Genomic DNA, 27,851 nt, shown 5'->3' on the forward strand with positions numbered 1-27,851 from the left:
TCCAGCTCTTCCTTCTTACTCCTCCAGTTCTCCCAGTCAGATGGGTGTTCAGGCGGGCCAGTGACCCACTGTGGGTTGCAGGCTGGAAGATCTCTCGCCTGTATCTGCGCCCACGAGACACAGAGTGGCGGCTGTTTCCTCAGCACATGAATCCCTCCCCCACACCAAATCCCTCTGAACATGCACAGTTGCCAGCAGATCCAGGCAGGTGTTTTACATTAGCACATAGATTTGAGGACACGCCTCGACTCCTGGGTTTAGTTCTGGGCCCCTCACTGCAAGAGGGACACTGAGGGGCTGGAGCGCGTCCAGAGAAGGGAACGGAGCTAGGAAGGGTCTGGAGAACAGGGGCTGTGGCTTGTGTTTAGCCTGGAGAAGAGGAGGTGAGGGGAGACCGCATTGCTCTCCGCAGCTCCCGAAAAGGAGGGTGGAGCGAGGTGGATGTTGGTCTCTTCTTCCAAGCGACAGGTGATAGGGCAAGAGGAAAGGGCCTCAAGGTGTGCCAGGGCAGGTTAAGGCTAGATATCAGGAAAAATTTCTGCACTGTAAGAGTTCTTGGCACTGTCAGGGGCTGCCAAAAATATCTAGACACACCTAGTCAACCGAAACGAACTCTCCTGTGTCCCACGAAGTGACCTAGAACCTCTCATTTATTCTCCCGTTGTCCCTCCTCACTCCTCCTCAGCCAGGCTCCACCTTGCCCTTTCCATGGCTCCCTTCCACCCTTACGAGCCATTCCCCTCCGCAACAACCCCCGTGTCAATCGTGGCCTTTGTTCAGTGGTTGGTACCATCCTCCTGGATGGATCCACCCGATCCACCCAAACCCTTTCCATGGTGATGGAGTCCAGCACCCAGCCTGCCGTGGGGTGAACGAGGCCACCTCCCAGCCTGCTGTGGAGTGAAGGACACCAGCTGCAACCCTGCAGGGGTGTGGAGGACTCCATCCCCAGCCATGCCGCCAGATAAAGGACTCCGGTTCCCAGCATGCCACCAGGCTAAAGAGGGAAATTCTTGAGACTTTGATTTAGCTGCAACTTTCAATTTATTGAGGTGGATCACAAAAGTAAATTAGCTATTATCTATTAACACTCAATCATCAGTTGGTCAACAAAGTAATTCTAAATTGTTCAGAATGATTGGCTAGAAATGAATCAAAAACTTAACTGCAGATTCAAAACTGACAAGGGTCATTGCACCAGATCTTATCCATCGTGCTGCTCAAGCGTACATTTCCTTTATGGACTTCAGGATAGCCTGCAGCAGATTAACCAACTTTTTTATCTTCTGTCGTGGAACTGGACAGGGTGTCTTGCCCGCGTGTGTTGGCTGTGAGGTCGGTGCAGCCGCCCCTGCTGGGTTCATCCCCATCTTCCCCAGGATCCAGTCTCGGAAGTGCTGCGTGGAGGTGTAGATCCCTGGCCGACGGACCCTGGCACAGCCTGTTCCCCAGCTGGTCAGTCCCACCAGCCAGAAGCGGTCCGAACGGCGCTTTGTGCACATGAGAGGACCCCCGCTGTCCCCCTGCAGCAGAGGAGAGAGGATTGTGGGTGCTGGGGGGCCTCCGGCAGCATGAGGGCCGGCTCCCCCTCTCCCAGCAGCTGCCAGAGCTGTGTTCCCTCCACAGAAGGGCTCTGCTCCGCTGCAGGAGCTGGCAGAACCCGCTCTGGGAGGGGGTCGCTGGGTTTTCTCTCCTCTCTGCACGGCGTGACCCTGGCTGTGCGGCAGAGGGATGTTCCAGGATTGGCCCCTGGACCTGAGGGCGGCCAGGACCGCTGGGTGGGTTTTCGGGGCAGAGCCTGGAAGATGGGGAAGGGGAGGTGAGCCCCACGAGCAGTGGGATGGTTTGCGTGGCTGTGCCGGGGCTGCTGGTGCCGCTGGGCCCCGACTCGTCGCCTGCTCCTACCTGACAGGTGTCGATGCCGCCCTGCGGGTATCCCGCACACAGGTTGTGGGGGTGGATGGCCCCGCGGTACCACCCGCTGCTGTTGCAAACGCGGGTGTCGATGAGGGGCACCTGGGCCTCCTGCAGCACGTGGGAGGTTCCGGCTGTGGGCACAGACAGAAATGAACATCCAGCGGCGCGTTGCCAGCTCTCCTCCTGCCCTGCCTGGGGTCGGCTTTGCCTCCGGAGAGGATTGTGCCGGTGTATCCCTCCCGTCTCGCCCTGGGGAATGGGGCAGGACCACCCCTCCAGGGGCAGATGCTGCCTCTCGCCCCTGCTGCCGGGACGCCCAACCCACCGCCCCAGGGTGCCAAGGGGGCGCTGGGGACACGAGTACTTTTGGGGAACTCACATTCCTCGTCGGTGGCGCCCCAGCCGCTGACGTAGCAGGGCGCGAGCTGCGACACTCGGATCGAGGCGTCAGGCAGGCAGGCGAGCTGCACGTGGGAGCTGCACCGGACGGGCTGGTCCAGCTCCAGCAGGGCAATGTCGTTCCTCTGCGAGGTGTCGTTGTATTGTTCATGAATAAGGAGCCGCTTTATGCTCCGTACTTGAGCCTCGGGGCCCAGTTGGGTCAGATCGGTGGCACCGGCCACCACACGCCACATCTCGGTGCTCCTGGAAGGCAAATGGAGAGCGGGGTGGGAGGGGGCACAGCCACGCGCTGCAGCAGCCCAGCACTTCCCCGCTTTCTCCTTTCCAGGGGGGAGAGGAAAGCAGCGCTACGGAGCGACGAACACGGGGCTGGAGGCTGCCAGCGTCGCAGGGGAGTCCCTGTTCTCAGCAACTCCTTACGTGGTCCTGGTGAAGCAGTGGGTGGCCGTGAGGACCCACTGTGTGCCGATGAGGCTCCCTCCGCAGACGTGCCCCGTGCCGGCTTGCCAGGGGCTCTGGATGCTGACGATCCAGGGCCAGGCGCCCGGCTGGGCATCTCTGCCCCCGACGACACGCGACGTGCCAGCATCGTAATCCATGGGCCGGTGTCCGCAGGTCCTGTGGAAACCAGAGGCTCGTGAGTGCCCTGCCGGGTGCCTGGCCACCGCTGGGGCTGAAGCTCGGCCGCCTTCCCTCGCGATGCGGCCAGGGAACGCCGTGGGGCGGGCGGGCATCCCCCCCTGCCTCAGCTTCAGCCCCGCAGAGGAGCTGTGCCAGCCCTGGGGAGCCGTGTTGTGGCCACGAGGGACCAGCGGGCGCCCTGCAGGGATCCCCGCAGCCCGGGACACTCACTCGCAGGTGTCCCCCGTGCCCTGCACGGGCCGGCACAGGGCCAGCAGCACGAGGACGAGGAGGACGCTCATGCTTCCAGCAAGACGTGGCACAGCGACAGGCGAGGGCTTCTTGCCACCAGGCAGCAGCCAACAGATGCCCGCGGCGCTGGCGCTGCCGGCGATGCCCTTGGCCTCGGGATGAAGTCACAAAGACGTGGGCTGCGGGCGCCCGGCACGGTGAGCTCGGGGCAGGGGGGCAACTCGGGACGTTCCAAGCAGAAGGGGAGGCAGGAGCTGGGGTCGGACGCCCCTGACAGACCCACCGAATGGCGGGTGACGGGGGGCAGCCGCCTCACAGGTGGCAGCGAGCAAGGAAATGCCACACACTGCACTTTTCTTTAAAGATTGTGAGACACTGGGCTTGTGAGAATTAATTGAGAAGTTTTGCTGCAGCTGCTTTGTATGTTGAATTATCTCATCGTACAAAGCTGTCTTGTAAGATGTAGCTGGCTTAGGTGAGGAGATAACCTGAAGGGAGTGCCTGGATGTGGGTGGGTAATTGGGAAAAAAACCCCAAACCAAACAACGTTGTTTGATTTACACGGTTCTTTGTCTGAAGTCCTGGGCTGCAGCGTGGGCAGCAGGGAGGGAGCGATCCGTCCCCTCGGTGCCTCTCTGGGAGACCTCGTCCGGAGCGCTGTGTCCAGTGCTGGAATCCTCAGCGAAAGGAGGAGATGGAGCTGTGGGAGCGAGGCCAGAGGAGGCCACGGAGATGATATGAGGGCTGGAGAACCTCCTGTACGAGGACAGGCTGGGAGAGATGGGGCTGTTCAGCCTGGGGAAGAGAAGGGAGACCTCAGAGCAGCTTCCAATAGGGGGAAGGTCTCCAGGAAAGCTGGAGAGGGGCTCCTTGTCAGGGAGGGCAGGGATAGGATGAGGGGGAACGATTTTCAGCTGAGAGAGGGTAAATTGAGGTGAGATCTTGGGGAGAAATGTTTTGCTGTGAGGGTGGGGAGGCCCTGGCCCAGGTTGCCCTGAGCAGGGGTGGCTGCCCCATCCCTGGAGGGGTTCAAGGCCAGGTTGGATGGGGCTGGGAGCTGCTGATCCAGTGGGAGGTGTCCCTGCCCATGGCAGGGGGTGGGACTGGATGGGCTTTGAGGTCTCTTCTGATCCAAACCATTTTGTGATTCCGTGATTTTATCAATGTCTACATTTTGTTCTTTATAGAAATCCCCATTTCAGGACCATCTCTACAAAACCTGTGCTGTGGTGGGAAATGCAGGAATCCTCAGGAACAGTAGCTGTGGCTCTCAAATTGACGGGTACCAGTTTGTAATCAGGTAATTGCTGCAAGCCCACCCAGGAGAGCTGTAGGAGACTGGCAGGAGGAGGGAGCTTTCATGGGAACAGGGTGAAGGTAGAGAATGTGGAGACAGGGGAAATGTTCTGAGTGGGGTTGAAGGTGCCGGGCTGGGGAAATGGTGGGGTGTACCTGAACTGAGTAGTGTCACAGGGGAATGGGTTAGCTCTCAGGAGATGACGGAGCATTATTTCTCATAGACTTCCTTTGTTTATCCCCTCAATCAGGTTTAACCTGCCATCTGCAGACTTCCCTGAGGATGTGGGCAGAAAGTCAAGCGTTGTCACTGTGAATCCCAGTATCCTTCATACACGGTAATAGGTGTGGAAACAAAAAGTGAGGAGAGGACTCATAACTTCCTTCTCCCCCACATACTGTGTCCTTGAAGAGGCAATCTCTCTGGGTCCCAGAAAACAGATGGAACTTAGCTATGATGCAAAGTCTATCCAAAAAAAGGCTGTGGATATCTAGTGCCATGAGATGCTCCCCTCGGTGTGGAGGTGGACAGGGGAACACTGCAACTCTTGGGGTAGTCTGGGGCAAAGTTTGTTCAAGCCTTTGTTGTGGCTGACTATTTTAGCTCACTGCTAGTGGTTGATAGTATCTCCAGTCCCTTTGGACGATCTTAGAGGTCTTTTCCAACCTCAATGACTCCATGATTCTATGATATTTCACTTCTCTGGGGTAAAGTGGCACAGGAAAGGCAGGAGTGTATGAGGTGGGGTTTGGCAGAGGGTGACCATCCCGCATCTCTTGCCTTACAGGTTTCACGGTCTGAATGGTCGGCGCCTGCCATTTGTGGAGGCAGCAGCTTCCTACGGAAAGACTTGGTTCTTCATCCCAGCTTTCTCCTACCCTGGCAACAGTGAGGTTTCTTACCGAGCACTCTATGCCTTACAGGACTCTCTGTCCCAGTCACACGTCTTCTTCTTCCATCCTCAGTACCTGAGTGCTCTAAGCAAGTACTGGCACGATCGTGGGTTTCACACCTATCGCCTGTCCTCAGGTTTCATGCTAGTGAACGCCGCTCTGGAGATGTGTGAACACATTTCTCTCTGCGGCGTCTGGCCCTTCTCTTTGCACCCTGATGGCCGCGTCCTGCCCCATCATTACTATGACAACGTGCTTCCAACCGCAGGATACACATCATGCCCAGAGAGTTCGCTTACTACGTGGATATGCACTTCGCGGGGTCCTTCGGCTGCACGTGGGGACGTGCTGAGGGGCCACGTCAAAGAGAAAGCAATGTGGCATCTGAAGCAGATGGTGTCTGCTGATGTTCTCATCCATTCCGGGATCTTCTGGGAAGAAAGCGCAGACCCAGATGCCAACCTAGAGTCTCTGGAGATGAAAAAATATGCCTCCTTCCCTTTTCGACACTGTCCCACTAGAGGGTCACCACTAGAGGTGAGTGGGAGCTGCAAAGGTGCTCGCTGCTATACAACTTGCCTGAAGGCACAAATGCTACGCAAGATGATGTATTTTTCACCTCAGACTTGATGTGACCTGGAGACCCAATCTAAACTGGCTGTCGCCTGCTGGGAACATGCAGTATGGATGAGGGAAAGATGAGGAGATTAGCCTTAGGAAGCTGGGTGTGTAAGCACAGCCTCAGTGCATATTCAGATTCCCCTGATCATAGAATCATGGAACAGTTTGGGTTGGAAGGGACCTTAAAGCTGTCCAGTTCTGCCCCCTGCCACAGGCAGGGACACCTTCCATGGGATCAAGTTGCTCAAAGCCCCATCCGACCTGGCCTTGAACTGTTTGTGCTTGGGATTGCCCCAACCCCGGTGTAGGACCTTGCACCCGGCCTTGGTTGGTTCTGCACGCTCCCACCTGTGCTGCTCTCCCTGCGTCTCCTCTGCCGGGTTCTGCAGGCTCTGGGGCGTGGATGGGACGGGGAACCCGAGGACTCGAGCACAAACGCGGAGGCGTCAGCGCTGCTGCCTCGCCCATTGCCTTCGCCAACAGGATCCACCAGCCCAGCCTGCCCGGAGCGGGTCTGAGACTCCTGGCAGGGTCTGAGGCTGCTGAGCGCCCAACCCTGTCCGGGGGAGCCCGGGAGCCTCCTCCAGCCCCGGCAGCAGCTCGGGCACCCCGAGGAAGGCTCTGCCTGACTGCCAGGCCGGGCTGCACCGGGAGCGAGGACACGCTGGGAGCCGGGGGAGCACAGCAGGGACAGGGCAAGGTGTCGGCACCAATTCTAGAGCCGCAGCCCCCAGGGAGCTGCATTTGTGGGCAGGGTTGGGCCCTCCTGAGCTCGCCGGAGAGCAGCTCCTCTGCGCCTGCAAAGCGCCGCGGCTGCCCCTCTCTCCAGGGCTCCTTCAGTGCCCGCAGAGCCGGCTGGGGCGCTGGCAGAGATGGTCCCCGTGCGGGCGCTGGGCAGGAGAGGTGGGAGAAGGAGGGAGCGAGGCCCTGGCCCTGCCCAGGCGGTGCGGTTCTGCGCTGAGAGGTGGTTGTTGGTGTGGGTGCTGCGAGGGCAGGGGGAGCGTGGGGAGCGCTGGTGCCGGCAGAGCCAGGGGGCGAGCGGCAGGGCTGGGGGAGCAGAGTGGCGCAGCGGGAGCGTGCCGGGCCCATAACCCAGAGGTCGATGGATGGAAACCATCCTCTGCTAATGCTTTTTTCCCTCCCTGATGCATCTCAGCCACTGCCCCTCCCCTCCATCCTTCAGCAAGCCTTCCCTGCCCTGCTCTGCTCCTGCTCTCTGAGCGCCCGTGGCCTCCCTGTCCCTCAGCCCCTTCTCTCGGCCAATGCCACCTTCTTTCTCCTTTCCCCGCTCAGCACCCAAACTGCAGTGACGGATGGGATCCCCCCGATCCACCCAAACCCTTTCCATGGTGATGGAGTCCAGCACCCAGCCTGCCGTGGGGTGAACGAGGCCACCTCCCAGCCTGCTGTGGAGTGAAGGACACCAGCTGCAACCCTGCAGGGGTGTGAAGGACTCCATCCCCAGCCATGCCGCCAGATAAAGGACTCCGGTTCCCATCATGCCACCAGGCTAAAGAGGGAAATTCTTGAGACTTTGATTTAGCAGCAACTTTCAATTTATTGAGGTGGATCACAAAAGTAAATTAGCTATTATCTATTAACACTCAATCATCAGTTGGTCAACAAAGTAATTCTAAATTGTTCAGAATGATTGGCTAGAAATGAATCAAAAACTTAACTGCAGATTCAAAACTGGCATTTGGTCTTAATTATGATACCCAGTGGGATGGGGAGAGCTGCTGGTGACATCCCTGATCTCCACGGCCAGGAAAGCCCTGGGGAGAGTGGCCAGACATGGCACGGATGGGGCGGCAAGTGGGGGGCGGTGCTACCAAACCTTTGTTGGTCCTTTGGCAGAGGCAGAAATCCCAGGTTATTAATTGCCACCCAAATCGGTGGCCAATTGGGTCCCTCCACTCCAACTGGGTTTGGGGATGGAGTCTTCAAGGAGATGAGGTGCTGTGAGGCTGATTCCAGCCTTTACCACTCCTTTCCCAGCGGCTCCACCAGGAAAGCCAGAGCCACAACCCGCATCATCCACATGAACCAGAGGAGTCAAAATCCCAAAAAACCCTTCCCAAAATCAAGCAGTGCTATAAGGGGAGGAGAAATCGGGTATTGTGACTTTGACAGCTTCAATGCTGCAGTTATCCCCAGAGGGGATGTATCGGAAGGGAAGAAGGAGGTGAAGTGTGCTCCCTGCAGCCCTGCTGCCCCTTGGCCCTGGTCTGAGCCGGGGGAGGAAGGGACATGGGCTCCCCAAGAGCTCTGGGGCACTGGTTTGACTGGAGTCAGGCTGAAAGCACGGTAGAAATTTTTGGATGAATTGTGTTTTTTCCACTGGAAAATACTGATTTTTTTCAAAGCTGACATTACTTTTAGAGAAGGTCGCTTTTGATTAATTTATTGACTCAGAAAAAACTTGGATGAGTTCTGAAGTTGTCAAAACAAAGTGTTTTGATGTTCTCAAAGGAGAAAAAAATAATTTGTTTTCCAGTTCAACTGACCTCTTGTTTGGAAATTGAAGCTAATTATCATGAAACTTTTCAAAAAGATGAATACTTTGAAATCAGATTTGGAAAGGAGACTAATCTCATGAGCATCGTTAGACTCTCACTTTCCAAGACAAGTTCCGGTGGAATCCTTTATGAAATCTCAGACGTTGGCACTTCCCTCACCTTGACTCAGGATGACACAGGAGAAAACCACCTTGTCCTGCTAGCTGGCATCATCTCTCAGCCAAGGAGGCAAAAGCTTTTCCTCTTTCCAGGTTCACAGCAAATGGACCAGAGCAGTAGAACCAGCGTGACAGCAGCTGGCAGCGACAGACAAACAGCCCTGGGGGAACATGCGGGACACAAGTTCCCAAAAAGATGGGTTTTCAGACAATCCTTTTGCTGTTGACCCCATCCTGAGCAGACCCTGTTCTGTAGAAGGGAAGGAGACCTCCATGCTCTGTCACACACGGTGAGGCTGCTCTTAACTAGGGGCCGACTGCAGCGGTTGGTCCAGGGATCTGCAGAGCTGCAGTCAGCTCCCAGCTTCCACAATTCAGAATGTAAAATACTTGTTTGAAGACCGGGTACCAAGGGCTCACTGGCACCTTTCGGATAAGAGATGCTCCTCGATGCTGCTGGCCCTTCGGTTCCTGCCTGTGGGTGACTGGTGCGCAGCAGGACAACAGCATCGCTTGTTACATCTTCTTTCTTGGGCAGATGATTAACCCGAAGTGTAAAGGTGGTGTGAAGGTGTCTCTAGCTGAACAACTCATCTGAGAACTTGAGCTGCTCTTGCCAAGGCTGCGGAGATCCAGCCTTCTCCCCTCAGTCCCCAGCCCCAGCTGATAGCCAGAAGCCAGGCAGCCCTCACAGGCTGCGGATCTGTGCTCAGCCTGGCTCGGCCGTGTTGACAGAGAACGGTCCACACTCTTCTTCTGGCATGGAACAGCTCCAGGCGAGCAGCAGAATGGATCGGAGCTGCCAGCCTCCCTGCTCTGCTCCAGACTGAGAGAGCTGCTGAGCACACGTGGCCTCTGGGCTTTGTAATCTCTAGCCACAAAGCTCTCCTCTATATGGCATTTGTGCGTATTGGAAGCGATTACATTTTCCTGGAAGGCTTTGGCCCCCTGGCTGCTGCCTGCGATGGCAACGCTCCTTCCCCGAACGGCTGCTGGCGGGAGGATTGGCAGAGTGACAGCCAGCAGGAGCTGGGAGCTCTCTGCCTTCGTGTCCTTGGAAGCAGCTGTGGAAGCTCCTGGCTCGCAGGAAGGTCGGATGGGCGGAACGGCGCTCCAGGGCAGAAGAAAAGGTGTTTCACTCCCAAGAGAAAGCATGCTGGGGATGAGTGCAGAGGGCGAGGAGGAAGAACGGTGCAGATGGTCTGCACTGGCTGCCTCGCCAGCCGGAGCCAAAAAACAGGATGGAGAATGTGACACCGTATCGCATCAGGCATTTATGCAAAATTGGTGCTGTAGGACCAGCCAAGGTTCAGGGCTTTGAAGGCTTCCTCAGAGCCAGGAAGGCTTCTCTGGACTTGCTTGGGACGTAGGTGGGTGAGCTATGGGACAGATCTCTAGCGCTTCATGCCGAACAGACTCACCGCTTGGCTTCGTGGCCTGCAAAATCGCTGCAGCCCTTCTCAGGGAGTGAGTCTTAGAATCATAGAATCATAGAATCATAGAATAACCAGGTTGGAAGAGACCCACCAGATCATCGATTATCGATAGGATCACCATTCCTATCAAACACTAACCCATGTCCCTCAGCACCTCGTCCACCCATGCCTTAAACCCCTCCAGGGAAGGTGACTCAACACCCTCCCTGGGCAGCCTCTGCCAGTACCCAATCACCCTTTCCGTGAAGAGTTTTTTCCTAATGTTCAGCCTAAACCTCCCCTGGGGGAGCTTGAGGCCATTCCCTCTCGTCCTGTCCCCTGTCCCTTGGGAGAAGAGCCCAGCTCCCTCCTCTCCACAACCTCCTTTCAGGTAGTTGTAGAGAGCAATGAGGTCTCCCCTCAGCCTCCTCTTCTCCAGGCTAAACACCCCCAGCTCTCTCAGCCGCTCCTCATAAGGCCTGTTCTCCAGCCCCTTCCCCAGCTTTGTTGCTCTTCTCTGGACTCGCTCCAGAGCCTCAACATCCTTCTTGTGGTGAGGGGCCCAGAACTGAACACAGGATTCGAGGAGCGGTCTCACCAGTGCTGAGTCCAGAGGGAGAAGAACCTCCCTGGACCTGCTGGCCACGCCGTTTCTGATCCAAGCCAAGATGCCACTGGCCTTCTTGGCCACCTGGGCCACTGCTGGCTCATGTTCAGTCGCTGTCAACCAACACCCCCCGGTCCCTCTCCTCCAGGCAGCTTTCCAGCCAGACTTCTCCTAGCGGAGAAGGCGGACCAGTGACCCGCTGTGGGTTGCAGGCTGGAAGATCTCTCGCCTGTATCTGCGCCCACGAGACACAGAGTGGCGGCTGTTTCCTCAGCACGTGAATCCCTCCCCCACACCAAATCCCTCTGAATGTGCACAGTTGCCAGCAGATCCAGGCAGGTGTTTTACATCAGCACATAGATTTGAGGACACGCCTCGACTCCTGGGTTTAGTTCTGGGCCCCTCACTGCAAGAGGGACACTGAGGGGCTGGAGCGCGTCCAGAGAAGGGAACGGAGCTAGGAAGGGTCTGGAGAACAGGGGCTGTGGCTTGTGTTTAGCCTGGAGAAGAGGTGAGGGGAGACCGCATTGCTCTCCGCAGCTCCCAAAAAGGAGGGTGGAGCGAGGTGGATGTTGGTCTCTTCTTCCAAGCGACAGGTGATAGGGCAAGAGGAAAGGGCCTCAAGGTGTGCCAGGGCAGGTTAAGGCTAGATATCAGGAAAAATTTCTGCACTGTAAGAGTTCTTGGCACTGTCAGGGGCTGCCAAAAATATCTAGACACACCTACTCAAGCGAAACACACTCTCCTGTGTCCCACTAAGTGACCTAGAACCTCTCATTTATTCTCCCGTTGTCCCTCCTCACTCCTCCTCAGCCAGGCTCCACCTTGCCCTTTCCATGGCTCCCTTCCACCCTTACGAGCCATTCCCCTCCGCAACAACCCCCGTGTCAATCGTGGCCTTTGTTCAGTGGTTGGTACCATCCTCCTGGATGGATCCACCCGATCCACCCAAACCCTTTCCATGGTGATGGAGTCCAGCACCCAGCCTGCCGTGGGGTGAACGAGGCCACCTCCCAGCCTGCTGTGGAGTGAAGGACACGAGCTGCAACCCTGCAGGGGTGTGAAGGACTCCATCCCCAGCCATGCCGCCAGATAAAGGACTCCGGTTCCCAGCATGCCACCAGGCTAAAGAGGGAATTTTTTGAGACTTTGATTTAGCAGCAACTTTCAATTTATTGAGGTGGATCACAAAAGTAAATTAGCTACTATCTATTAACACTCAATCACCAGTTGGTCAACAAAGTAATTCTAAATTGTTCAGAATGATTGGCTATAAATGAATCAAAAACTTAACTGCAGATTCAAAACTGACAAGGGTCATTGCACCAGATCTTATCCATCGTGCTGCTCAAGCGTACATTTCCTTTATGGACTTCAGGATAGCCTGCAGCAGATTAACCAACTTTTTTATCTTCCGTCGTGGAACTGGACAGGGTGTCTTGCCCGCGTGTGTTGGCTGTGAGGTCGGTGCAGCCGCCCCTGCTGGGTTCATCCCCATCTTCCCCAGGATCCAGTCTCGGAAGTGCTGCGTGGAGGTGTAGATCCCCGGCCGACGGACCCTGGCACAGCCTGTTCCCCAGCTGGTCAGTCCCACCAGCCAGAAGCGGTCCGAACGGCGCTTTGTGCACATGAGAGGACCCCCGCTGTCCCCCTGCAGCAGAGGAGAGAGGATTGTGGGTGCTGGGGGGCCTCCGGCAGCATGAGGGCCGGCTCCCCCTCTCCCAGCAGCTGCCAGAGCTGTGTTCCCTCCACAGAAGGGCTCTGCTCCGCTGCAGGAGCTGGCAGAACCCGCTCTGGGAGGGGGTCGCTGGGTTTTCTCTCCTCTCTGCACGGCGTGACCCTGGCTGTGCGGCAGAGGGATGTTCCAGGATTGGCCCCTGGACCTGAGGGCGGCCAGGACCGCTGGGTGGGTTTTCGGGGCAGAGCCTGGAAGATGGGGAAGGGGAGGTGAGCCCCACGAGCAGTGGGATGGTTTGCGTGGCTGTGCCGGGGCTGCTGGTGCCGCTGGGCCCCGACTCGTCGCCTGCTCCTACCTGACAGGTGTCGATGCCACCCTGCGGGTATCCCGCACACAGGTTGTGGGGGTGGATGGCCCCGCGGTACCACCCGCTGCTGTTGCAAACGCGGGTGTCGATGAGGGGCACCTGGGCCTCCTGCAGCACGTGGGAGGTTCCGGCTGTGGGCACAGACAGAAATGAACATCCAGCGGCGCGTTGCCAGCTCTCCTCCTGCCCTGCCTGGGGTCGGCTTTGCCTCCGGAGAGGATTGTGCCGGTGTATCCCTCCCGTCTCGCCCTGGGGAATGGGGCAGGACCACCCCTCCAGGGGCAGACGCTGCCTCTCGCCCCTGCTGCCGGGACGCCCAACCCACCGCCCCAGGGTGCCAAGGGGGCGCTGGGGACACGAGCACTTTTGGGGAACTCACATTCCTCGTCGGTGGCGCCCCAGCCGCTGACGTAGCAGGGCGCGAGCTGCGACACTCGGATCGAGGCGTCAGGCAGGCAGGCGAGCTGCACGTGGGAGCTGCACCGGACGGGCTGGTCCAGCTCCAGCAGGGCAATGTCGTTCCTCTGCGAGGTCTCGTTGTATTGTTCATGAACAACGAGCCGCTTTATGCTCCGTACTTGAGCCTCGGGGCCCAGTTGGGTCAGATCGGTGGCACCGGCCACCACACGCCACATCTCGGTGCTCCTGGAAGGCAAATGGAGAGCGGGGTGGGAGGGGGCACAGCCACGCGCTGCAGCAGCCCAGCACTTCCCCGCTTTCTCCTTTCCAGGGGGGAGAGGAAAGCAGCGCTACGGAGCGACGAACACGGGGCTGGAGGCTGCCAGCGTCGCAGGGGAGTCCCTGTTCTCAGCAACTCCTTACGTGGTCCCGGTGAAGCAGTGGGCGGCCGTGAGGACCCACTGTGTGCCGATGAGGCTCCCTCCGCAGACGTGCCCCGTGCCGGCTTGCCAGGGGCTCTGGATGCTGACGATCCAGGGCCAGGCGCCCGGCTGGGCATCTCTGCCCCCGACGACACGCGACGTGCCAGCATCGTAATCCATGGGCCGGTGTCCGCAGGTCCTGTGGAAACCAGAGGCTCGTGAGTGCCCTGCCGGGTGCCTGGCCACCGCTGGGGCTGAAGCTCGGCCGCCTTCCCTCGCGATGCGGCCAGGGAACGCCGTGGGGCGGGCGGGCATCCCCCCCTGCCTCAGCTTCAGCCCCGCAGAGGAGCTGTGCCAGCCCTGGGGAGCCGTGTTGTGGCCACGAGGGACCAGCGGGCGCCCTGCAGGGATCCCCGCAGCCCGGGACACTCACTCGCAGGTGTCCCCCGTGCCCTGCACGGGCCGGCACAGGGTCAGCAGCACGAGGACGAGGAGGACGCTCATGCTTCCAGCAAGACGTGGCACAGCGACAGGCGAGGGCTTCTTGCCACCAGGCAGCAGCCAACAGATGCCCGCGGCGCTGGCGCTGCCGGCGATGCCCTTGGCCTCGGGATGAAGTCACAAAGACGTGGGCTGCGGGCGCCCGGCACGGTGAGCTCGGGGCAGGGGGGCAACTCGGGACGTTCCAAGCAGAAGGGGAGGCAGGAGCTGGGGTCGGACGCCCCTGACAGACCCACCGAATGGCGGGTGACGGGGGGCAGCCGCCTCACAGGTGGCAGCGAGCAGGGAAATGCCACACACGGCGGCACGGCCTCTCTGGGAAGGGCGCTGCCACCCTGCTCCTGCAGCCGGGCCCCACCACGTCCTTCCCCCGGAGCATCCAGGACAGGGCTCCTACAGCTTCTCCGCTTAACACATTGCTGGTTTCAAAACGGAGTTTTTGCAATGTGTGTTTTCAGTCTTACACTGCAATAAATCACAGCAATAAATGATGCGATGACTCAGTTCCTTTTCAGATCTAACTTTTCTTTAAAGATTGTGAGACACTGGGCTTGTGAGAATTAATTGAGAAGTTCATTGAGACCTCATTGCTCTCTACAACTCCCTGAAAGGAGATTGTGGAGAGGAGGGAGCTGGCCTCTTCTCCCAAGTGACAGGGGACAGGACGAGAGGGAATGGCCTCAAGCTCCGCCAGGGGAGGGTCAGGCTGGACATTAGGAAAAAATTCTTCACAGAAAGGGTGATTGGTCCCTGGCAGAGGCTGCCCAGGGAGGGGGTTGAGTCACCTTCCCTGGAGGGGTTTAAGGCACGGGTGGACGAGGTGCTGAGGGACATGGTTTAGTGTTTGATAGGAATGGTTGGACTCGATGATCCGGTGGGTCTCTTCCAACCTGGTTATTCTATGATTCTATGATTCTCAGAGATTTAATACCAAGAACCACCAAGGAACAGGGGAGAATAGAGGCAGATCCAGCCTTGACTTCAATGGGCAAAGACTGGGCAAAATAAGAAGGAGCGTGTGTTGTTGGGAGGGGAAACAGAGAGGGGCCTACAGCCTGAAGGTGTTATTCCATGTCCCGGGAGAAGAGGATGCTAGTGCATAGGTTACCTGGTTGTGGAGTGCTTGTATTTCTCTTCTGTCATCTGAATATTGCTGCCGGCTCTGCTCAATAGCAGAAAGAAGCCGAGACACCTCCTTGTGCTGGGCAAGGTTGTTTTCTTCCAGGGTCCTGACCTTCACTTCTTTCTCTTTCAGAGACTGATTCAGCCTGAAAGAGAGAGCACGCACTCATTACTACATGGTATAACAGTTAATAAACTCTTAGGACTACTCCAAAAGCCACTGTCTTCAGGGAAACTCTAACTGGAGGATTAAAGGAAAAGAAAATGAAACCCATCTGCATGGAGAGTTCAGAACTCTGCTTTTTAGGAAATGCTGCCAGAGCCACTTACGTATGCAAAGATCTGAAAGAGGAAACCCATTCAACAGAACGGAGAGTCTCACAGGCTTCCATTTACCTGGCATTCTCACTCTCAAGGACCTTTAGGGAAGTCTGAAACTTCATGTTGTGATGCTCCACTTCTTCCCTTGACTCTTCTTCATCTCCAGGGACTTTAGACATGCTTGCAGCTCCCTGTTCTGACGTTCCACCTCCTCCCATTGACTCCTCTTCTCCTCCAGGATCTTCTGCAGGTGCACAGCCTCCAGCATCTTCTTTCTTGACACTTCCCGTGCCTCATTAAGATCTTGCTAAGCTTTGTGGCAAATCAGTTGCTGGGACTCTTTGGAGGTTGCAAGCTCAGATGACAACTCTTCCACCTGAAGTAAAACATAACAAAGTAGTGAAATACTACAGCTTGTCACCGTCAGTCATATCATATCCTGTGAGGAAAAGAACAGCTTTAAATTTCACCCTATTGTGGCAGTACCAGATTGACAACAGATACAGCCAACTTGTTTAAAAACTCAAGTGGGTCACCACATCTGTCTGAGGAACCACCTTAGAAAAGAAGGCTAGCAGTAACTGGCCAGCAGAAATCCATTTTGATGACTGCTGGTGATCAAGCCAAAGGACGAGCCCATTTGTCCAGGGCAGCAGCTGACCAGTAAGTCTCCTTCAGACCAGCCGAGATGGAGACCACACTATGATGGCAGTCAGAGGGATATCCCCACGAGCCTGCTCCGCAATGGAGAGGCAGGAAGGGGAGAGACCGCCTGCTTGAGGACTGGAGTACCAATCAGTCTTTCAGTCACTTGTTTTTGCAGAGCATTCCTCTGCTGAACTAGGATATTCATTTCCTCTTTGATGGCCTTGATCTCGCTCTGACTTCCCTGCAGTTCTGTCTGCAGCTTTTCTGTGACGTTCTATAAACACAAGTGGAGAATGTGTTACTGGGACCTGCCAACAGCTACAACATTTTTGTCCTTCTGTCTCAACATCACATTCATTCAGCCACCTCTTTCTGCTTTTCTACCCAGCTCTGCTTCTGTTGCAACCTTTCCTTCCTGTTGCTGATCACTGGAGCTTACCATGCTCTGTGCTTTCAGGGCCTGCAGTAAAGTACAGTCATAGAATCCTAGAATGCTTTGGGTATGCATGCAGCACACAATATGGTTGGCTTTCTAGGCTGTAAACACGCACTGCCGGCTCATGTTGAGCTTCTCATCCCCAAGCAACCCAAAACCCTTCCCAGCAGGGCTGTTCTCTATCTATTACCTGCCCAGCTTGCATTTGTCCTTGCCTCCTCAGTCCTACAACTCGCATTGCAATTTCTTGTTACTTCCCTTTGCTCTGTTAGCTGGCTCTCGCAGCTCACATCCCATTGCCACCTGCCTGTTCTTTCAACCTAGCCTCTAGTCAGACTTACCTGCCCGTTCTCTCGCTGCTCTTTCATCTCCTGCCTGAGCTGCTCTAGCTGCTGGGAGGCTTCTCTTAGTTCCCCTTGAGTTCAGAGTAACGTTTGTTATAAAGCATTCTTCTGCACAGAAATAAGGAGAAGATGAGTTTCAACTTTGTGTGGTATGACTCAGACTGATGGGCTCACATCTTCAGAAAGCACTATGCCTAAGTCAGTATCTGCCCACCTAGAGACACAGCTTCCTAGATGAGGTTGGCAGTATAAACACGGACCATTCACAATCCATCTGCGACAGACTGCCCAGGCTGCCCAGGGAGGGGGTTGAGTCCCCTTCCCTGGAGGGGTTTAAGGGACAGGTGGACGAGGTGCTGAGGGACATGGGTTAGTGTTTGATAGGAATGGTTGGACTCGATGATCCAGTGGGTCTTTTCCAACCTGGTGGTGACTCTATGATTCTGTGATACTAGAGGCAAGAGGGAGCCTAGGCTAAAGCGCAGGAGACCATGGCTAGGTGAGGGCACATCCTTGACTGTGTGCTGGAAGGGAAAATCTGGTGACAACTGAGAAGTTCAATAGAATCAGAGAATCAGAGAAACAGAGAATAGTCTGGGTTGGAAGGGACATTAAAGATCATCCAGTTCCAAGCCCCCTGCCATGGGCAGGGACACCTCCCACTGGATCAGGCTGCTCAAAGCCTCATTTAACCTGGCCTTGAACACCTCCAGGGATGGGGCAGCCACAGCATCCCTGGACAACCTGCTCCAGGGCTTCCCCACCCTCATGGTGAAGAAATTCTTCCTGATGTCCAGTCTAACTCTGCCCCTCTCCAGTTTATCCCCGTTGCTCCTCGTCCTATCACTCCAAGCCCTTGGGAACAGTCCCTCCCCAGCTTTCCTAGAGCCCCTTCAAGTACTGGAAGGTTAGTACGAGGTCTCCTCGGAGCCTTCTCCTCTCCAGGCTGAACAACCCCAACTCTGTTAGCCTGTCCTCGTATGGAAGATGCTCCAGCCCTCACATCATCCTTGTAGTCTCCTCTGGACCAGTCCCAAGAGCTCCGTCTCCTCCTCTTGAGGATTCCAGAACTAGACACAGTCCTCCAGATGAGGACTCACAAGAGAGAAGCAGAGGAGCAAAGACCCTGGCAGTTGCAGGGAAGCACTTCAGGCAGGAGGTTACTGTAAAGAGACCAGGTGGAAGGAGATGGAGCTGAAAGGAAAAGTCTGCTTCACAAGCCTTGGAGGACACCGCAGGATGGCCATGGCTCACCTTCCACCGAGCTGGCTGGCTCTCCTGAGCCTGACGCCTCACTTGCTCCTCCTCCGCCTGCCTTCTGCTCTCCTCCTCTGCTAACTTAGCCATGTTCTCAAAGCGTGACCGCAGGTTGCCGGGGCCACTGGAAGCTCCTGTGGAGAAGACAGCTGATCAAGCCTGTGCAGTGGCTCCCTTCCACCAAGCATCCAGGAGAAACCCAGATCTCTGCCTCTCCCGGAGAAACATGCAGCTCAACCACCTTCTTCTGCCCCTCCAAGCAAGTTAATCCATATCCCACCACAGCACGTGCCACAGGGGGACCACAGGGCTCACAGCTTCCCACCAAGCCCAGGGTTGGTTATCAGTTGTCTCACCTGCCTCCACTGGTCTCGTTTTCTCATACGAGGAGGTGGGAGCTGCCATCTCCTTAAAGCCAGCAGCACTCTGCAAGGGGAAGCAAAAGAATGGTCCAGCTTGATAGGCAAGGACAGTGCTGAGATCGTAGAATCACAGAATCACCAGGTTGGAAAAGACCCACCGGATCATCGAGTCCAACCATTCCCATCAATCACTAACCCATGTCCCTCAGCACCTCATCCACCCATCCCTTAAACACCTCCAGGGAAGGGGACTCAACCACCTCTCTGGGCATACAGTCTCTATACTGCCCAGGAGATCCCTGTGCCCATAGAAATCTGCTGCTCCTCTTCATCCAGTGGCTTTCCTCACCTGTCCCATCCCCTTGCTCCAAGCGTTGAGCAACCAACAGCTCCCTGTGGCTTTTCCACCATTCATGGAAACCCCAAGTGCTCCACGGCCCCACTAAGAAGAGTCCCAAGCTCCAGTCCTGACGTTGCCTGCAGCACTGGGCTCCCCCAGCTCACCTTTCTGAGAGTCGTGCTTCTCCGCCTGGCTCTGGCAGTCAAAACCCACGGCTGCTTTGTCCACCTTGTCCTTCTCCATGCCGTAGCGGCCACCGAAGCCCTTGGAGTAATCTGAGGTGGTGCACGGAGTGAAATGGTGTCCTGAGCATGGGGTTGGTGAGGGAAGGGGGAGAAGATGGGGAGTAGCACCGGGGAGGAGCTCCAAGGAGGAGGAAGAGCAGCAGGGACATAGGAAAAAGCCAGGAAATGGGGTTTGGAAGGGGCAGAGTGGATGGTAGGAAGCACCATCAGGACCATGCAGGATGAGAGTCTATTAGAATGGGTGCACAAAGCAAGTGTGAGTCATGGGGGCTGTGGCAGCAGGAGACAGAGGAGGCCGAGAGGGCAAGGAAGAAAAGTAACATGGCAAGGTTGGTTGGGGAGACAGTGGGAGCACAGCCAGGCAAGGACGTAAAGCCAAAGCAAGAGTCATAGAATCATAGAATCACCAGGTTGGAAAGGACCCACTGGATCATCGAGTCCAACCATTCCCATCAATCACTAACCTATGTCCCTCAGCACCTCGTCCACCCGTCCCTTAAACCCCTCCAGGGAAGGTGACTCAACCCCCTCCCTGGGCAGCCTCTGCCAGGGCCCAGTAACCCTTTCCGGGAAAGATTTCATCCTGATGTCCAGCCTGACCCTCCCCTGGTGGAGCTTGAGGCCATTCCCTCTCGTCCTGTCCCCTGTCCCTTGGGAGAAGAGCCCAGCTCCCTCCTCTCCGCAACCTCCTTTCAGGGAGTTGGAGAGAGCAATGAGGTCTCCCCTCAGCCTCCTTTTCTCCAGGCTAAACACCCCCAGGGCCCTCAGACTTGTTCTCCAGCCCCTTTCCCAGCTTTGTTGCTCTTCTCTGGACTCGCTCCAGAGCCTCAACATCCTTCTTGTGGTGAGGGGCCCAGAACTGACCCCAGGATTCCAGGAGCAGTTTAGGAGCAGGACTAAGCAAAGGGACACATCGCGGCCACCTTGTCCAACACACCTTGTCAGCTCGGTCCCGCTGGACTCCGTACGTCCCTCCAAAGCCCTTGGCTGCATCCGTCTGTGAGGAGTGCTTCCCGACCTCAGCAACGTACTCGTGGCCCACCGCGCACTGAGAAGAAAGTGTTGCAAGACAGGGTGATGTTCTGAACATCACACTAAGCAAACTAACATTTCACAGAATCACCACGTTGGAAAAGACCCACCGGATCATCGAGTCCAACCATTCCCATCAGTCACTAACCCATGTCCCTCAGCACCTCATCCACCCATCTTTTAAACTCCTCCAGGGATGGTGACTCAACCACCTCCCTGGCAGCCTCTGCCAATGCCCAAATTTCATAATATTAAATCAAACATCGGGGCAAACTTTGTGCTAATCAAAAGAACGAAGCGCCCAGGGAAGCTGATAAAGCACATCCTGAAAATGCAGGTCCTGCGCATACAATCATAGCATCATTAAACGGTCTGAGTTGGAAGGGACCTTAAAGACCATCCAGTCCCAACCCTCCTGCCGTGGGCAGGGACACCTCCCACTGCACCAGGCTGCTTAAGACCCCATCCAACCTGGCCCTGAGCACCTCCAGGGATGGAAACCCATCACTGCTTCTCAGGGCAGCCTCTTCCAATGCTTCCCCACTCTTTCAGTAAAGAAATTTTTCCTAATATCTAATCTAAACCTCTCCTGGAGCAACCTGAGGCCATTTTCTCATGTCTTATCCCTTATTCCTTGTTACTCGCTGTTAAAGAAATTGAAGTCTTGAATGCTGAAAGGCATGGGAAGAAGCGTAATGAGGATTATTAGAAAAGACTTCATGTGAGAAGAGGGAATATGAAGTACGGCTCCACCCTGGGGAGATGACAGAGATCTGGAATGGAGAATTCGAGGGGGAATTAGTCATTAGTTCTCCAAGCACAAGTAGGAAGGCACCAGATTTAATTGTTATGCAGCAGGTTCAAAACAAGCCAGAAGAAAGTCCTTCTTCACTAAGGGGAACTTTGAGTGGAAGCTGGAGAGATAAATTACACCCATGGGGTCAAATAGATCGCAGATACAGATTATGGGATGGTTAGAATGTGCAAATCTGTGAAGTCATGGAAGGTCTCCAGGGCACAATTCAGGGATGCTCCTATCCTTTGTGAGGAAAAGATCTTCCCACTAGGGCCCAAGGAAGCCTCCTATGATTGTTACCTTATCCATCTGGTCTCGCTCTGTTCCAAATTTGCCCCCGTAGCCATAGGAGGCCTTGGGACCAGTCTCCAGCTCCTTCTTCTTGATGACCTCGTGCTCCTCTGACACCTTGCTCCTCAGCTGATGGATGCTGGTGAGACACAGAGTCAGGGAAGGTCACAGTGGGATCCTGCAGAGCTAGATGGAGCATCTCTGTGCCACCAGAGCCCAGCACGGAGCAGGACACCAACCCTCCACCTGTCAGCGGGCCCACACTGGGCTCTTCTGGGCAGCACTGAGGTACGAGATAGAATCATAGAATAACTATGTTGGAAGAGACCCACCGGATCATCGAGTCCAACCATTCCCATCAATCACTAACCCATGTCCCTCAGCACCTCATCCTGGCTGCTCAGCAGAGTGATAGAACCATAGAAGAGTTTGAGTTGGAAGGGATCTCAAAGTCATCCAGTTCCAACCCCCCTGCCACGGGCAGGGACACCTCCCACTGGATCAGGCTGCCCAAGGCTCCATCCAACCCGGCCTTGAACACCTCCAGGGATGGGGCAGCCACAACTTCCCTGGAAAACCTGCGCCAGGGCCTCCCCACCCTCATGGTGAAGAAATTCTTCCTTATATCAAGCCTAAATCTGCCCCTATCCAGTTTATCCCCATTCCCCTTCATCCTGTCACCACAAGCCTTTGTGAACAGTCCCTCTCCAGCTTTCTTGGAGCCCCTTCAGGTACTGGAAGGTCGCTCTAAGGTCTCCTCAGAGCCTTCTCTTCTCCAGGCTGAACAAGCCCAACTCTCTCAGCCTCTCCTCATGTGGGAGGTTCTCCAGCCCTCTGATCACCTTTTTAGCCTCCTCTGGACCTGTTCCAACAGCTCCATCTCCTTCTCATGTTGAGGATTCCAGAAGTGGATACAAGCCTCCAGCCAAGATCTCACAAGAGAGGAATAGAGGGGGACTGCGGGAGCTGAGGTGCTGCCCTGCTCTCATAGAATGGTTTGGGTTGGAAGGGACCTTAAAGATGATCTAGTTCCAACCCCCCTGTGATGGGCAGGGACACCTCTCATTGGACCAGGCTTCCCAAGGCCCCATCCAACCTGGTCTTGAGACCAACCTGGTCCCTCCCCACAGAACAAAGGCTTCCCCCTTCCCCTCAGCCCAGAGCAACGACCCCATCTCCTACGTGGGATGCCTGGTAGAGCAGGAAGGGGACGCCTCGTCGGGCACAGCTGGCGATGAAGTCCCAGGAGAATTTGTTGTAGAGCGGCACCAGATCAGGGAAAGAGATGGGCTGCTGCACGATGCTCTGGCTCCAGAGGAGCGGGACTGGCACCACACCTTGGTCACAGGTCCCAAAGCACTTGGTGTCGGGTGGGAAGCAGGTGAGATTCTGGCAGGGGCCCTGGAGAGAACAAAGAACATTTTGTCCTTCATGGAAGCATAGGATTTGGCTTTGTTGGTCTCAGTCCAGTGGTCCAGCCTATTGAAATCCCTTTGGAGCCTCCCAACCCTCAGCAGATCCACACTTCCTCCCAGCTCAGTGTCATCTCCAAACTTGCTCAGGGTGCGCTCAAAGCCTTCATCCAGGTCAGTGATAAAGACATTGAACAGGGCTGGACCCAGCACTGAGCCCTGGGGACACCACTTGTCACTGGCCTCCAGCTGGAGTTAACTCCATCTCCCACCACTCTCTGGGCCCTCCAGCCAACCAGTTTTCCACCCAGGAGCTCGTTCTCCTGCCCAGGCCAGAGGTAACAGTTTCCGAAGCAGAAGGCTGAGAGAAACTGTATCAAAGGCTTTACTGAAGTCCAGGAAGATCCATCCCCAGCCTTTCCCTCATCCCTTCAAGCTCTCTCCCCATTCCCGCTCAATGCCCACCAGCTCCTCACCTGGTCGTGGGAGTCGGGCACCCCAAGGAAGTGGTCGAAGGCCTGGTGGGTGGGAAGGAAGGAGCCGTTCTGGCCCAAGCCGAGGTGCCACTTGCCCACCATGGCTGTGGCGTAGCCCTCGGCCTTCAGCAGCTCGGCCACGGCGACCTCCGCCAGCGGCAGCCCCCGCGAGTCCGGGTTGAAGATGCCGGGGTAGATCCCGGAGCACGTCTGGAAGGGGCCGGTCAGCAGGGCTGTGCTGGGGAGAGAGGAGACGGGGCAGGCGTGAGGGGCCAGGAGGGCAGAGAAGGGCAGGACGGGGAGGAGAGAGCGGGGACGAGGGAAGGGGGGAGAGACGGGGGGACGGGGAGAGACAGGGGGACGAGGGCGGAGAGAGGGGATGGTGAAGGGAGATGGTGGGGATGAAGGCAGCCAGGAGGGCAGACGTGGGCACAAAGGGGGATGAAAGCAGAACAGGAGACGTGGGAAAGTGGGGTGGGATGAAGGTAGATGGGGGGGTCCGGGAGTGAAGCAAGAGAGGGGAGACATGAAGCTGGGGGGGCAAGAGAGGGCGAAAGAGGGTAGCAGAGGGAGTGAGGTGAGGGCAGAGGGGGAGACAGAGAGGGGCGAGATGCAAAGGGTGGGAGGCAAGAGGAGAAGGGGGACGACGGCAGAAGGAGTGGAATGAGGATGAGGGGAGGAAACGAGGGCAAAGACGGGGGACCAGGGCAAAGCTGGAGGAAGATGAAGCCGGGGGGGGGGGGGGGGGACGAGGGCAGAGAGAGAGGGGGGACGAGGACGGGGAAGAGGGAGGAGAGGGCGGCCCGGCTCCTCCCGCCCCAGGGCCGCACCGGGAGGGGCTGCAGGCGGCGGAGCTGCTGTACCAGGCGGGGAAGCGCAGCCCGCGGGCCCCAGCCGGTCCGGGTGCCCGGAACACCCCAGGGCCCCGAAGCCCAGGCCGCCCGCCAGCAGCAGCAGCACGAAGCCGGGCCGGGCGGAGGCCGCTCCCCGCAGGGCCGGAGCCCCACAACCGAGGGGAGGAACCAGCCCCGAGGCCCCACGGCGCCGCCGCAACGAGCGCGCCCGGCACCGCCCGCCGCGGGACCCTCCGCCCCGGGCCGGAAGCGGAGACACAGGCTTCCGGCGCGGTGACCGGAAGCGCCGCGGGGCAAGCCGGGAATTGTAGTTCGCCACGGGATCCGGCAGTCCGAGTCCGCCGCGGGGCATGCCGGGAGTTGTAGTCAACACGTGAGGAGAGGGAAGGGCCTCAGGCTCCACCAGGGAGGCTGAGTGGACGAGGCGCTGAGGGACACGGGTTAGTGACTGAGGGGAACGGTCGGACTCGATGGTCCGGTGGGTCCTTTCCAACCTGGGGATTCTATGGTTCTGTGATCTGCGTCCGGGGAGGTGGGAATGAGCTGCCCCCCAGAGCAGGGTGGAAGGGGAAGAGCACAGCGATGCCGCTGCCGGGGCCAAGCCAAGCCCTGGGGGGAGAGAAGGAGAACGATCCAGTGGGACTGTTCCTGCCCGTGGCAGGGGGTTCGGCTATGTAGCTGAATTAGCGGGGTAATCACCTGCTGCATCACCTCTTACTCACCTGAAGTAGGAGAAGACAGTCCAAAAAGAGAGATGACCAGTGTCACGGACTGTGCGGAGAGACTACAGACAACTACAAGAGCAGAAGAACGTTTATAACAGTGGTTGCTTTTTGGTTTAACTTCTGCAGTTGCATTCTTCTGAATAAGCAGGAAAAGGGGCCATAGCCATGTAAAACTCGGTTATGACTCAGAGTGGTTATTTTCCTAAATTCTGAAGATTTCTGCCGTTGATGCTTAAGTCAAATTCATTTTCAAGCTTGTCTCTATTTACGTGGTATGGTTTGGGCAATAATTTGTGTAATCTGCATCTGGAGTAAAGGCTGAGAAGACAAAGTTTACTAGTAGCAGAAAGCTGTATCACCCGTCTGAGAGAAGACAGTGAGGAGAAAATAGAGATATTTGAGAAATAAAAGCGCAGATCCAGCTAAAAAGGCATGGGAAAACTAGTCCTGATATCAGACACAGAAAGACAGCCGGTGATCTGTCCATGACTCCTTTGGGAGGGAACAGAGGGTTTCTAGAGGATGGTACAGGGAAAACTCTAGGCAGTAGAGGTCTCTCCTAGAGAGAAGAACACTCTTGGAAGAGAAGGAAAACTTGGAATTTAGTACTGTCCATTCCTGAGTCCATTCACTGTCCCCGATGTGTTGATTCTAGCCCCCCATCCTTTCTGTAGTACCAGCTCACGTAGTTTCCTCTCGGAATACCCCGCAGGCTATTGCAGAAGGGGAGCAGCAGTCGTGGCTCTCAGAGAAGAGCTTCCTCTTGCAGCAGCTGGAATGTCTGCAGGGAACTATTGCAAAGGTGGAAGAAGAGAAGACCGAGTTGAAGGAGTTCAATGCTGAGCTGAAGAGGACGCTTAAGCAGGTAAAAGAAGCTTTTTCTGCCTCTGCAAAGCCTGACAGTGCCAGAACACAACACGTGTCCCCAGCCAGCACTTTGGAGTCAATTTGGAGGCCTCTGCAAAGCCTGACAGTGCCAGAACACAACACGTGTCCCCAGCCAGCACTTTGGAGTCACTTTGGAGGCCTCTGCTTGTTGCTTTCCCTCTTGCTCCTTGTTTGCTGGTGGGTTTTTGTGACCTTTTCTCTCTTTGACATGCAGGTGGAACGCTAATGGAGGAAACTGAGGAGATACTTCAAGCATCAGTCACTGCAAATGCCTCCTCGTCGACACCCACGTCTGCAACGGCAGCGGCTGGTACCGCGGGGCCATCCACCAGCACAACCTGTGCGCAGGATATCCGCAGGGCGGCATCGACACCTGCCAGGTAGGAGCGGGAGACGACACCCAGCAGCGCAGGCAGCCCCGGCACGGCCGCCCCAACCCCCCTCCCAGACCAGGTCTCGCCGGCTCCGGCACCAGAGCGGAGCCTTTCTGCGCAGGGAACACCGCTCTGGAGCTGCTGGGAGAGAGCAGGAGCCAGGTCTCACGCCCACAGAGACCCCAACGTCCCCTTCATCCTCTCTCCTTTGCTGCAGGGAGACAGCGGCGGTCCTCTCGTCTGCCGGGATCCACGGGCTGAGCTCTTCTGGCTGGTGGGAGTGACCAGCTGGGGCAGAGGCTGCGCCAGAGTCCGTCGGCCGGGGGTCTACGTCTCCACTCGGCATTTCTTCAACTGGATCCTGTTACAGACGGAGCTGCAGCCAGCAGGAACGCCTGCGCCAACCCCAGCTGAGGTGCAGCCAGCAGAAAGGCCTGCGCCAACCCCAGCTGAGGTGCAGCCAGCAGAAAGGCCTGCGCCAACCCCAGCGGAGGTGCCAGCGCTCACCTCAGTGACCCTTCAGAAGCCAACGCAGACCGACAGCACTACGCCTTCTCCATTCCCGTACCAGAAGCTGGTGGCATTCTTTAAATTGATGCGGGAGCTCCTTCAGTACCCGTGGGCTGGAAAGGCTTGAGGGGCAGAACAGACAACCTTGCTCATTTGGTATCTGTAGTTAGGTTATAGATTTAGGTAGAGCAAGTCTTGTTGAATAGCTCTGAATTGCTTTGTTAATCAATGGATGAATAAATGGTTAATCAACTGATGACTAGATAGCAGCTATTTTGAATTTGCGATCCACCTCAACAAGCTGTAAAGTGCTGCCATATCAAAGTCTGAAAAAACTCCATCCAGGAAGATTCCTTCAGCCCGTGTAATAGTGGGAGTTGGAGTCCTTCCCACACATCACACTGGGACCTGGAGTGCTTCTCCAGGCAGTGGGGCAGAAGATTCAGTTCCTCCGCCCACAATATGCTGGGAGCTGGAGTGCTTCACCCCATGCTGCAGGGGGTGTCCTTCACCCCAGGCCATGCCACAAGGGGAGTTCTCGCCCTCTAGCACGCTGCCAGTTGAGTCCTTCACTCCAGAGCATGTTGGGAGGTGGAGGACATCACCCTGCGGGGTGCTAGGAGCTACAGTCCTTCCCCTCGTGCTGAGCCAGAAGCTGGAGTCCCTCACACCTCAGCGGGGAGAGGGCTTGCATCGTTCCCCCTGCAGCACGCTCGCACTGGAGTCCTTTTCCCCACGACATGCTGCGAGCTGCAGTCCTCTCCCCAGCAGCAAACCTGGGCGCTCAAGTCCATCACTGGACAACGTGCTGCGAGCTGGAATCGTTCGATGACCAGAATGCTTGGAGATGGAGCCCTGCATCCCAAAACACGTTGAGAGCTGGTGTTCTTCACGCTGCAGCATGTTGGGAGCTGGATTCCCCCAACCCACAGCGTGCTGGGAGCTGGAGTCCTTTCTTCTGTCCCTCGCGCCCCTTAGATGCTTGGAGTGGGATCGATCCATCTTCTGGGGAGCTGGGAGCTGCAGTTCCCCATCTTATGGCACGTGGGAGCTGGAGTGTTCAGCCCACGGCAAGCTGGGAGATGAGGGCGTTCACGCCACCGTATGCTGGGATCTAGACACTTTCAGCCTATGACATGCTGGGAGCTGGAGTCCTTCACCACACAGCAGGATGCCAGCTCGATTCCTTCACACTATGGGGTTTATTTTTGGTATAAGAAGTCTTTTTCCCCATGGCACGGTGGGATCTGGACAGCAGAGAATCCAGCGGGGCCATCGGGGGGTCTGACCTGAGCTTCTGCCCCCCCCGTCTCGTCTCCTGTTTGCAACGCCCCACGCTGCCCCCCACC

At 56.6% G+C, this 27,851-nt stretch overlaps 3 protein-coding genes and 1 long non-coding RNA gene across 6 annotated transcripts; 2 read left to right on the plus strand and 2 right to left on the minus strand.

Annotated features, from left to right (window-relative positions):
* Positions 1–1,037: 1,037 nt before the first annotated feature.
* LOC138732694 (acrosin-like) lies at positions 1,038–3,515 on the minus strand. Its single transcript, XM_069879349.1, has 5 exons — positions 3,172–3,515; positions 2,740–2,937; positions 2,297–2,562; positions 1,906–2,048; positions 1,038–1,523 (listed from the first exon to the last, which is right to left on the minus strand). Exons 1-5 carry the CDS (start codon positions 3,240–3,242, stop codon positions 1,221–1,223), a joined length of 981 nt encoding a protein of 326 aa, XP_069735450.1. The 5' UTR covers positions 3,243–3,515; the 3' UTR covers positions 1,038–1,220.
* On the plus strand, positions 3,351–5,734 carry LOC138732715 (alpha-2,8-sialyltransferase 8E-like). Its single transcript, XM_069879373.1, is given in 6 exon segments — positions 3,351–3,485; positions 4,380–4,492; positions 4,740–4,826; positions 5,277–5,644; positions 5,647–5,697; positions 5,700–5,734. Coding segments are annotated over 6 exon segments (789 nt in total).
* A 6,131-nt stretch (positions 5,735–11,865) lies between these two features.
* Positions 11,866–15,814, minus strand: LOC138732723 (acrosin-like). Of its 3 annotated transcripts, XM_069879379.1 has the most exons (7): positions 15,588–15,814; positions 15,178–15,337; positions 14,002–14,534; positions 13,570–13,767; positions 13,127–13,392; positions 12,736–12,878; positions 11,866–12,353 (listed from the first exon to the last, which is right to left on the minus strand). In XM_069879379.1, the coding sequence occupies exons 3-7, from the start codon at positions 14,070–14,072 to the stop codon at positions 12,051–12,053; spliced, it is 981 nt and encodes a 326-aa protein (XP_069735480.1). In that variant the 5' UTR covers positions 14,073–14,534; positions 15,178–15,337; positions 15,588–15,814; the 3' UTR covers positions 11,866–12,050. The 3 variants fall into 3 exon arrangements, with proteins under 3 accessions (XP_069735480.1, XP_069735482.1, XP_069735479.1); XM_069879381.1 differs by lacking the exon at positions 14,002–14,534; XM_069879378.1 differs by lacking the exons at positions 14,002–14,534; positions 15,178–15,337; positions 15,588–15,814 and having other exon boundaries at positions 13,570–13,970.
* An 8,555-nt stretch (positions 15,815–24,369) lies between these two features.
* LOC138732732 (uncharacterized) lies at positions 24,370–25,996 on the plus strand. Its single transcript, XR_011339315.1, has 3 exons — positions 24,370–24,445; positions 25,443–25,595; positions 25,833–25,996. It is a non-coding gene; the product is annotated as an uncharacterized lncRNA (long non-coding RNA).
* The last annotated feature ends 1,855 nt before the right edge of the window (positions 25,997–27,851 follow it).

The sequence above is a fragment of the Phaenicophaeus curvirostris genome, chromosome 36, assembly GCF_032191515.1.
Source record: "Phaenicophaeus curvirostris isolate KB17595 chromosome 36, BPBGC_Pcur_1.0, whole genome shotgun sequence".
In the NCBI taxonomy this organism is placed as follows: domain Eukaryota; kingdom Metazoa; phylum Chordata; class Aves; order Cuculiformes; family Cuculidae; genus Phaenicophaeus; species Phaenicophaeus curvirostris.